Source organism: Anopheles arabiensis, chromosome 3 (assembly GCF_016920715.1).
Source record: "Anopheles arabiensis isolate DONGOLA chromosome 3, AaraD3, whole genome shotgun sequence".
Taxonomy (NCBI): Eukaryota; Metazoa; Arthropoda; class Insecta; order Diptera; family Culicidae; genus Anopheles; species Anopheles arabiensis.
In genome coordinates, this window is record NC_053518.1 from 12514219 (window position 1) to 12526245 (window position 12027).

The 12027-nt window shown below is 42.5% G+C and overlaps 1 protein-coding gene across 5 annotated transcripts in view; it reads left to right on the top strand.

The window, feature by feature from the left end:
• LOC120903489 overlaps positions 1-12027 on the top strand; it is a 154688-nt gene that overhangs the window by 108953 nt on the left and 33708 nt on the right. For all 5 annotated transcript variants that reach the window (XM_040312953.1, XM_040312949.1, XM_040312950.1 and 2 more), the window contains one exon: positions 1874-2020. In XM_040312953.1, coding sequence (XP_040168887.1) covers positions 1874-2020 — 147 coding nt within the window. The remainder of the gene's footprint in view (positions 1-1873; positions 2021-12027) is intronic.

Sequence of the window (12027 nt, forward strand, 5' to 3'; positions counted from 1 at the left end):
CGGGGCCAATCGACATTCGCTCGACGCTCGTGTTTTGTTGTGCTCCGCTGCACTGGAACCTGTGAATGAAACCGTTTTGTCTGTCCCCTCCAGGGTTTTCTCTGCATCCGTCTGACAGCGCCCGCTGGATGGAACCGATCGTTGGGGCAGAAGAAGGCGAAGGTTCTTGCTTGTTTGTTGTTGTTTGTGCGATACATGTACCGGTACGGTGGAAGACAGTTGACTTCCCGACCACCTGGTGGTGGCGGTGGATCCCGAGTCCGGTGGCGTCCACTTGGTGGATTGGATCAACAAACAACGGACACCGGTGTGAATGATAGTACGGCTGTCTCGGTCGGTGCAGACAGGTGAACTGGGGCAAAGGGTGTGTGTGTGTGTAATTTATTCATGATTTGATTTCCCATCTCCCATGTTCGGACTTTATGGAGCACGGAGCAAAATTGGTTCAGTGTCAGAGGAGAGTTTACCCCGCAAGTGGTGTTTTTGCTTCTGTGTACTACCTTTTTTGCTGGGCGTGTATGCTGGAAAGCGAAACGAATGATGCTGATGTGTTGATCTGCTGTGTGGGATTCTGTGATCTTCATGCTGAGCGCAGTGATTGGTTCCGATCGATCGAACTTCTTGGGTGTGTTTTCCGGGTGATTCGATTGTATCATGAGAAATGGACGAGAAAGCGAAATTACGAAAAATAAAACACCCGCAGGATGATTTTCCTTACATTCTGAGGGAGATTGAGACTCGTCAGGTGCAGCGAGACATGAAGAGATCGCAATCGTTTTTCGTCTGCGTTTTGTTTGGAGCTGGTCAGCTATATTGCTGAAGTGTTCTGATACGCTCTTACGTTACCGGAGAGCAAGATTGAATTATCGGTAAACGAACAGTTTGCAACTGCGCTTTCTGCCTTCTACGGAAATGTAAACCATGCCGCCGTCCGATCGATACGTGAGTGTGTGTGTGTGTTTTGCTGCCTCTTTACCGAACGGTCGGCGTTCCGTTCGAGTCTACCCTCGGGGAGGAAGGAGCAGTAATTGGGTCTGCATGGTGATTTGGCGCTCGATGGAGATGAAAACGAGATTTGATCTTGCAGCCTAGATACGTAGCTGCAGGTTTCACTGATGTTACGGATGAGTTGGTCATTCTGCACTGTAGCCTCCGGGCTTAGGGTAAGACTTTGATAGAGTAAAGCGAGCTGGAATTTCGAAATATTAAGAACTCCTTTTAAACAATCTTCCTGCATTACAATGTCGATTGTTCGCATCGAAGCAAAAGTTAGTGCACGAAATCATTCTCATGCACTCCGTGCAGGAAATTGGATTGAATAAATTTTCGTTCCGGAAATGTTCTCTCCATAAAATGTTACAGTTTATATTTCATCGAATAGTTTTCACGTTACGCGTTACCCTTGCCGCCCGGCATTCGGCACTGATTTATGGTACAGAATGCACTGCAGCAAAGACGGATGCTCTTGCAGTCGATTGGCGCAATGTGCTTTCGAGCAGAAAGCCGGGAAAATCCGGTTTGAAAATTCAAACGCCACAACACCTGCTCCAACGCGTATGCGGCTTTTCGTCTCGAGCAGCAGCACGAAGCGCCTGAATGTAGACTTGGTGGTTAGCATGCAGGAGAACGCCCGATTTGGTGCAGCGCTGTCAAACTTCCACCTTCGGGAGAAGGTGTTTCCTTTGTATTATGTTTTATGTTCTATGTTTTATAATAAAAATAACACTATTATTTTCATCCTTATCCTTATTTCCATACATTTTCATAAAACTCAATCCACTCCACCCGCTTTTCGTAGCCTTTCGTTCATGTGCGGCGCTACTGGCTTAACATTTACCTCATTTTTTTTTGTTTCGGTTTCCTCTACTTGCAGAGAAACGTATATCTCCCAATCTGACAAGCGCCTCGATTCCGCTCGTACCGGAGCAGCTGAAGGCATCGCCGCCGACAAAGCGCAATATGCTGCTGAAGCGTAACGGCACCACCAACGGAACGCTTCCTGCCAAGACACCACTGAAAGGTAAGTGCAGTTTGATTGATGCAGCCGAGGAAGCCGAAGCGCCGCGATGTATGCAATGCGCGCTACGTACGCTTACAGTGTGTGCTGTAAAGTTGTGGTGGGATTTTGGTTTTGAGCCATCTTATTTAGGGATGCAAAAGGGAGTGATTTAATCTTCGAAAAAAAAAATCCCTGATGTTTGGAGTAGAAGTTTCGGAAATCTGTTTTTGTACATGCAAAGCTTAGAACCTTTTTAAGGAATGATTAATAATCCTTTTCAATATTCCTGACGTTCTTCATCTATTAGCATTTCCTTCAAAAATGCTATTAAAGAAACTGTCAATCTACCGCGATCGTTTGATCGTACATCGATTTAAGCCGCATCAAAACTCAATCCTAATCTAATAATAAAAACCATTTGGCAAAAAAACACCCGTTCCCTCCCAAAACGGGGAGTAGCCCACGGAACCTTCCACGAAATTACAGTCCCCGCGTTCGTGCGGGTAAAATTTCTGGTATCATTAGCCCGCTGTGCTCCATAATCAATGGGAGAACCGTGCAATAATCGCTCCGGTTAACTTTTACCGACTACCGCAGCGAGCCACCCGATACATACCGGGCATTATCAGAGAGGCTGGCCGGGGCTCGGATAGGTTTTGGTTGTGTAACAGTGTCATAATATTATTACCTTTGGCCAGCCATAAAATAGAAAACGAAATTGTACATCTCCGAAACGGAAAACGCATTTCGCTTGGAACGCGGATGATTAGCCGATTGTTTTTCTCTCTCTCTCTCTTTGTTGGTGTGTGTGTGTACTTTTACCGCTTGCCTTCATGAAAAACAGTTCAGTATCACTGCACCTGAATAGCGCATGAATTTGGTTGGAACTTTAGCTTTACAGATTATAGATGCAGCGCAGCAATCGCCCTTTCGATTGACCTGCTGTGGGTGAGGCGTTAGATGAGTCGTCCACGGATGAACAATTATGAAAGTAAGCAGCAGCAAGTGGCAGAAGATGTGGAAAAGTGGAAGCACCAAAAAATTGCATGACCTGGCAGTTACTTTAGAGCACACACACGCACACTACTACCTGCACGATATTGTTGCGAATTTGGTAGAGTTTGGTGCAGTACAGTGGAATAAAACTAAACAAGACGCAAACAAAAAAAAATCTCGGAGAGAGTGGAACGTACTTTTTTGTGTTTTGTTTTTGCTCGTTGGTAATTTCCCCAGTTTTATTTGATGCTTCGGGGCTGGTGAATAAAAAAAAAGTCATAATACAGTGTGAGAGAAACCGCCGGGCTTGCACCATATACCGTGTGCAGTTTGCAAAGTTCAACCGCATTTCCACGCATTTATTGAATTAATTATTCGTGAAAATGTTTATTTATGCTACAGGTGGATGCAAAAATTAATGCAATTCGATCGTTGCACGGGTGGTCGTTTTGTTGGCGTTTTAAACATTGCATAAATGCATTTTGTTGGTTTGGGTTGGCTTTTTTTTATTTGAATTGCAATCAAATTTTATGCTTCTGGGCTTATTTTTCTCGTTTGCTGTACAATTCAAATACAAAAGCTTTTTTTACAAACTTTTGTAATTAAAAAAATAAATAAATAAATAAATAAATAAATGAATAAATATAAATATACTTTAGACACAAAATTGGATGAAATTCCATAAGGAAATGCATTTTAAATAAGATGAACAAACAAAGCAAATAATAACGTAAATATTAATGATAAAAAAAAAATATCAAGATTACCAATTAATTCTTAAACGATAACCAAACACCCAAAAAAATATATTCCATAAAACATAGCTGACAGCTCGTTCGACCGTTCGTTGTTTGCTTTGAGCACGCATGCACAAAAGTGCAATGAAGCAGCAAAGCAGCAAAGTTAAACAGAAATAATTCCCATTCATTTACCACGTTGCATGGGGGGGGGGGGGGTGAAGATGGAGAGGAAAATGCGTGCCAAATGTTATGTCTAATTAAATAATTTTAAGCATACAAGCGAATAGTAATGCTGGGCAATGCAATGCCACCGTGTACCGGGGTTTTCAGCGCAAAAATTGGCCTTCTCATTTCAGTGCTCAGGAATCATTCGTGCTCATTAGCAAAGCCCTTAGAGTGGTTGAAAGTGAGTTTGTTTGAAAGTATATTTGGAAAAAATACACATCTTGTTAGGCTCGAGCTTTCTGCTGAACAATTATTGCCAATTTTCCAGTGCGTGTTTTACCATCTTTCAAACCCTTGCAACTAGCAGCAAGCCGTCGAGCAAGCTAGTTATTATATTATTGCCATTTTTTTCAATTTTCACTTCCTCTCTCACTCTCACGTTCTACCGTACCGGAAGGAAGCGCATTGCTTTCTGTATATGTGTGTGTGCGTAGTATTTATTCTTCTTGCACAGTTACCTGTTTTATTTCCAGCACCACGCAATGCTAATTACATTTGAAGCGAAGGCTTTTGCGCTTCAGTAGTGTCGTTTTTTTTTGCAAAAAGGGAGAGTGCGTTTGTATGTGTGTGTATATGTGTGTGCGTTTGGGGTGCAATGTTACCTTCCCGCCTCGCCTGCCAATCGGAAGTAAATGCAAATCAGTACAGTTTGCCCCGGTCTGTTTGGTTTCAGTTTTCCACATCTGACTCCGATCGCTAATGAGACCGTTTTATTCATCGACCCAGACAGACACAAGGACTCAGCGACAAGACTGCGAGCGGGCGCCCTTTCGTCTGGTGTACGATGTGTGCGATTTTTTTTATGCGTGGTTGATTTATGCAAATTTTATGTGCAGCAAAATGCGTCTCGGTGTTGGCTTCGGGGGACCGCGCAGGTGCTGGAATGCGAACGAATAGGAAAGCTTGGGAAGTGTTTGTTTTTTTTTTATTGTTATTATCACTGTAGGAAATTTGCGCCGTGCTTTGTTATTTATGGGAATGAGGAGAAAGAAGCTGGTTTAAATTAATCTTCGATATGTCTTCCTAATTTCCACTTCCTAGGACTTTTGGCTGTCGATGGTTTGAAATTCTGAACAATTAATAAGCTGAACTAAGAAGTTCGAATAGTCATAATAAAAACACATTTAAAATATTAACTGAAAAAAAAAAACATAAAGTACGATAATAGCATCAAATATTAATTCCCAGACTCTTACAAGAGTAGTAAAACTCTTTCGCTAATTAACCCATGTTGCATGTTCTAAAAGCAGTGGGAACGCTTTGCTCTACCGAAGCATGACTACACACGAAATCATTTTCTCACGTCTCAATCCGAGTGAAATAATTTCAATCGTACCTGTGCACTCTTAATTTTCCACCAGACTCGCAGGAAGAATGTCTGGCCATCACCGCCCTGAGGGGCGTTGGGCGATGTTTTAGCGATTTGTTGTAGCCAAATGCGTCACGCACCCGTGGGGTGGAAAAAAGAAATGCAATCAAGTTGGCTATGAAAAAAAATTAGCAAACCAAGGGAAAAAATCGCAGCACGCCGTAGTTTGTCTTCGTTTAGCATTCGGGCCCGGGTCTGCTGCCATTGGCGGGAGTGGCCGGGACGCGCACTGGTATGCGCCTGGTATGTAATTAAACAGTAACCATCCCGGTAATTCTACGTAATTACCATTATCACTGTACTTCGTCTTAATGAAGTAATCGAGACCATCGGAGCCGAGCGGAGAGTGCTGGGAGTGTAAGCCTAAGCCTTGGCTAAACTCGGTACGGATTCGAAGCTTATTGGGGTGGGGTGTGTTGGATTTCGCTCCTTACTTCTCTCTCCCCACGAACCTGTGCGGAAATGGGTCACAACACAAGAAACTTTAGCCATGGTGGAGCTTTTCCCGCCCGTGCAATGATCGGTCGTTACCGTCGACCGCATTAACACGGGCCGCGCGACCTAGATATACGCGCGGAAAATACTTTCCGCACGGTGGTGCACGCCAGCGGGGAAAGAGAATAAAGCCCCGGGAACAATGCGAACCAAAGAAAGGAAGAGAGAGAGAGAAAAAAGTGTTAGAGTGTCAAAGTATGAGATGGAGAGTGGAGGAATTTTCCCATCGGAAAAATTACCAAACCGATGGATGGAAAATCGTGTGCACGCTGCGGTGTGCTGTACGGTTTCGTGCGTAGATAAGCGTGTTATGGGGTTTACCCCAGTCGCTGCTGTTAAATATACGCAGGGAGCGATCGGTAGGAGAGGTAATGCAAAGTAATTTCATCCAGAGCGGGCGCGAGTTTAATGCGATCGACAACGAATGGCCGCGAAATCGACAGCTGAGGTGTTTTTTTGGGTTTGCTCCTCTTCCTCCAAATGATTTTTCGGAACTGTTGGTCAGGCTGACGCGCAAAACGAGTCGGAGAGATTAATTGATTTTGGCATACACAAGAGAGGGTGTTTTTTTGGGGATAAAAATCGGTAGCTAACTGTTTAGATTGTTAGCGTTGCCAAATCGATAATGGCTTGATCCGTGGTGTGATGGTTTGCAACATTTCAACACGTTTACAACACCGTTTTTATGTTGGATGTTATCACCTAACATGTATGTACAGGCGGTCCCCCAGATACACGGTTAATGGGGACCCGAAACGGCCGCAAAATACCACGTCTTTCTAATTTCCGTGTAAGTCGAACCTCGTGATTCAAAATATCACTATTTTTCGTATAATTTTACCAGTAGGGGGTGGTTTTAGCCGCTTGATTAATTATTGTATTTAATATGATTATGACTGAATATAACAGTTTTAAACCATTTGAAATGGTTTTTAATATTCGATCAAGAGGTAAACTATTTGAAATTTTACAATTGATGAGGCAAATCAGTACAATTTGCTCTAAGAATTGTGAAATTTAGAAAACCCCGTATCTCCGAATCTACGTTTAAAAGGTATCGTGTATCTTCGAGACTACCTGTATTTAGTTTAGGACATTGCCACTTTGTATTTGTTATGAAATTTTTCTATACTACGCGATATCTAACGAATTATTTGTTTTATTTAAAAAGTGCAAATTACATTTTCCTCAAAATCAACTCCAACTTCACAAAATGTTCTCAATTTTTATGATAAACTTTTGTGGTTTTAACTAGAACTTTCTCCCAAGTCATAATATAGATTTTTTTATTTATTTCATAGAAAATTATTTCCTTCCAAGGCTTTATAATTGTAAATTTAGCTTAAACTTAAATATGATCCCTAAACCCTATACTAAATCAAGAAGGTATAGTCAAAACAAAAAAGCAAAAAAGTAAATAAATAATACAACATAGAAAAAACCTCATTTATCAGGTCACAACTGAACAAATTGAACACCAACAAAACAAAGGAATGAGCACAACAAATAGATAACATAACATAGGCGCACAAGTAAAAACACTCAAGGGGGACGATATGTTCGGACGTGTGGTCGATATGTGTGCTTGTTTACTATCGATTTTTAAATTAAATCTATGTTAAATTTAAACTCAAATAACATTTCGATAAAGGCAAACTGACACCTATTGCACACCTGACAGGCTCAGTTCAAACAATCAAAATGTTCATATTTCAATCCTAGAACGATTTTAGCATTTTGATCAACGTTATGCGAGAAAATGCATTATTATTGATTATCAGTGTGTATTAGTGTATTATCAGTCCAGCTGCTAGGAACGAACAAGATTAGATACTTATTACACATGATGATGTTAAAGTATCTAGCTTCAATTTACTTATTAACTTCTTTGCAATTTTACCTTGAAAAGGAAAGCTCCAAAAAGTTAGGAAACGAATTACAAAAATCATCAAAAATTACACCACCGATCGATCACAATCGGTGTTGTTGAAATGATCGCTCAATTATGGAAAAATTAACAGCAACCCCAAAATTACCCATCCCACTCACACAACCCGCGTACGGGATTATGTTTCTTCCATTTGCCTCCTTCGACCTCGGAATAGCTTCTTCATCGCATGCATCGCAATAACACACTTTCAAGTGTAAGACAATAATTGCTCCGCTGGAATCGATCGATCCGTCCAAATGGTCATTGAAACAATCCACCGTGGTGCCGGCGGGAGGAGTTTGCCCCCCGTGCTACGGGTGTGTTACAACCGCATTTATCGACATTCCCGTTGTGTTTGTGTCGATCGAGCGCAACATAAACATTGCACGGTCCGAGCGGCTTGTGAATGAAGTGTTGTTGTTGTTGTTTTTGCTCTCTCGATCTCTCACACTGTATTTTCTTGTTGGATTTTTTTACACACGTGCATGCATGTTTTCCAGCGCTTACAAGCGGGCGATTCGATGCGTTAATCCATTAAAATGGTGCGATTAAACAGATTCCAGTTTGATCGATCTGCGTGAAGGTGGCGAAAGGGCCTCGCACTCGCCGTGCTGCTGCTGGTGATCATGATCTTGAAACGTTAATCGATCGTGCGCGGACCTGTTGCTCGACGAGCTCGATAGGTAGGAAAATAAACAGGCTTGTCTCGACCGTCCGCAGCGGGAAGTGAAAGGAGGCAAAATGATGGCGACAAATGTCGCGTGCCATGCGAACATATCTATGCTTCGGGTGAAAAGCTAATGCCATCGAGTGAAAAATGTATCGGAAGCACATGCCGACCAATCGGGGGGTATCTTCCGCTGTCGTCGCTTTACGTAACCGCTTTAGTTTCCATTCAAGGATGGATGGCAGATTCGTTAGCAAACAGATTTGCCCAACATGGCAGTTACCTAATTGACCAGCACGTTTGAAAGTGAACACTAACTGTTTGTGTGTATGTGTGTGTGTTCGTATACATCGCAACGACAGTTGTGGCGTCCTCTTGGACCGGCTGATTTTAATTGCTAAGTACGGAGGCTTGCCAAACGCTTCGCTCACTCAGCTTTTAAGCAACTAGTTCTTTTTTTGTGTCTTCTTTCTAACGCTTTTTTTGCCACATTTCTTCCACGCCGTTGTCGTTACGGCTGATTGCAGTAAATGGTTAGGCGTTTGCTTTTGCGTTTTTGCTGTTGTTATATTTGCTTTCTTCGCTGCGCGGAAGTGCTCAGTTCCAAAGACGGAAGAAAGGCGGTTGTTCGCTTCTCGGGAGGAGCTCCGTTTGCGCCCGAGATTGGGATACTAACCGAAAGAGCAACAAAAAAAAAAAAAAAAAACTCCTGTACGTTACGTAGTTTTAATTAATCGAACCATAAAAAAATAATAGCATCAGTAGCGATAGTGAGTGTTGAGAGGGCTGCCGTGCCGTGGTGAATACCAAAATCGGACGAACAGGGCAAGAGGTTCCAAAAAACTTCCTTCCGATGGTGGAAACTATCGCTTGTGTAGTGAGTAAGAGAAACGGGATACATAAAAAGAAGAAGCAATGTACGATCGTTCCCGATCATGCAGCGATCATGCTGCTGGCTTCGTTGATGAGCTTTCACGGCAATCAACAGTACGTTTTGGAGTGGAGGTAGCGTTTAGGGAATCAGTTTGAAGTAAATTGATTTTGGTTCTCTGGCACCATGTTTGGCAGTACGGTCTGTTTCGCGTTAATGAGAAAATGTTAAAATTAGCTATACGTTTATACGTTGGAGTTCATTGCGTTAGTAAAATCTCCAGCTACTTTGGACAATTTTAGGAATTTTATCTCCTGACGTTTTCTTCAGCTCTTTTAAATGTTTTTAAGGTTTCAACAAGAATCTGATACTTTTGGCTCACTTTATGAACTCTTTTTGAGGTTATGCAACAATCTGTAAATACAATACCTTAATTTTGAACTTACTAAGCTCAAATGTATCACTTAATGTCCCATTGAGTCCAGTGTTTTGTGACAGATTCTTTGATTCTTGTAGAATTTATTAATGTGTCAATGATATACAGGCAATAATGTTGTTCTTAGTATAGTTTAGAAAGATATACATTCATCCAATGTATCACCATTATCTTGAAGCAAATAAATCAGAAAATTACTAAGCAAAATTTGGTAAAATTGATAACAAATCTTTGACAGTAATTCAGTAGAAATGTTTTTTTTTCTAATTATTAATCGAACCCTCCGACAATGTTTTTAGTTGATCAAATTTCTTCTTAACTTTCTATTCAAGTACCTTTGAAGTTTTAATATAATGAACCAACGTTTCGATAAACTCGTGTCCTGTTTATTTACATAAATATGTGTGACTTGATTTTCCCAACCCGCACCCATAAGCAGGAAGTCACAAATCACAAGAATGCTATGAAATCGGAAATATTTCTTCCGCTCATCCTCGGCTCACTCGCTCACACAGCGCGACGGCCCAACGGCAGTCAATCAAAGACTGTCAGAGCTGGATTCGGTTCCAGCACTGTACCATCTCATCCTCTTTGCTCGAATTCATGCATTTCACAGCGGCGTGTTGTAGCGTTCGAAAAAGAAGTAAACGTTTTCATTAAGCTAAACAAGCGACCGTTTTAGCCGTACGAACAAATTCAGCACACCCATTTGCTGTTGCTGGAAAAGAAAAACGGCCCAAGAAGCGGAATAAAAATCGCACGTGTCCACGCGACGTCCAGGGTACTGGAGGAAGTATGCTTTTTCCTCCACTGTAGTAAGCTGTCTGAGCTGTGCGAACTGGTTTATGTTTTTATGGTTGATTTTTACTTTCCTTCCACCGGTGCAGTTTATTTTGCCTTGCCTAACTAACACAAACCACTACTACCACAGCCATACCCACCGTGCTGCGTGTCATCGTGGACTGAAACAGTTTTCTAAACATCGAAAGGTGTATTGAAGACAGCGCTGCGTTGTTTGTTGTAATGAAACTGTGTATAAATTATAACAAAACACGGAATGCCGCACACATTCACCGCGTGCAACCGATTGGCCGATGAACTGTTGGCAAGCATAGAGTGTGTTGCCTTTTAATAACGAAGCGCAAGACACATTCCCGCCTGTTTCATACTTGATCATAATTGATGACGGAAGTGGCGGGCATGATTTCGCATGAACAAAAAGCACACAGACAACATTTAAACAAGTGGAGAAGCGAAAACCACCCGTGAGCACCCATCATCAGCCGTGCAAAATGTAAAAGCCGACAACACCTCAAGGCACAATGCGCGAAAATGTAAATATTTGGATAAAGATCGGCAGCCCCCCCCTGCACTGCCCTGTCTGGTTTGGCAGTTTTGCAAAGGGTGTCTGTCTTGTCCGTCCGCCTGTGTGTCTGGCATTTTAAGACCATTTCAGGCGTACGGCAGAGCATCTTCCAGCAACACCTGATTGCTGTGCGAACGCATCAGATTGGTGTGTTTGTGCTTGGGATCGTTACATTGAATCGTCTCGATTGAAGTCGTTCTCGAGTCGGCATCGCTCCTTTTTGCAAGTGAAGCACCCCATTCGGAGCTGTTTATTGTTCGGCAGGCGATTGGTTGCGGTTTTACTACACTTTTTATGCACGTGACCAGTGCTCGCTTTCGACAGGGTGGGCTCCGAAATAGTATGTTTGCCTGTAGTTGGGAGCGTGTTGTTTTTCGCAAGTTCCTTTTACTCCAGGTTGAAGCAAAGCAAGTGAGTTCGTTTTTTGGCTCCTTTCATCACGAGCCGAAAACGACCGTCCAGCAATTGTTTATGTTGAAATTACTTCAAACTGGCAGTGAGACTGTTTTTTCCCACCAGAGGGCGCTTTAACATTAAGTGGCCAAATGGCTTTATTTTAGCCCGTAAATCGCCCTTGCAATCTCTTTATGACTTTAAATTGCAAGTGAAAATGATAAAGTGGTGTAAGTATGAGTTGCGATGAAAAGATGGCACCGCTGGACAATGAACCCCGAACAGTTTATCTAACCGGCGATTGCGGTTTGCGGTGCATCATCAGTTGACAATTTCCACCCGAAAGGCAAGAAAAGCACACGCTATTACGACACCAGCCGTTTCCCGTTTTCATCCAGCATAAATATTCATATCGCACTTGCCCGAAAATAAAACAATTACATGCGTTGCGTCCGCCAAGATGCGTACCGGGGAGGAGCAGCCTTGGTAGCCCGAGGCGCGGTGCGCCGATTTCTCCAAACTGGGAGCCGCCCGAGCCTG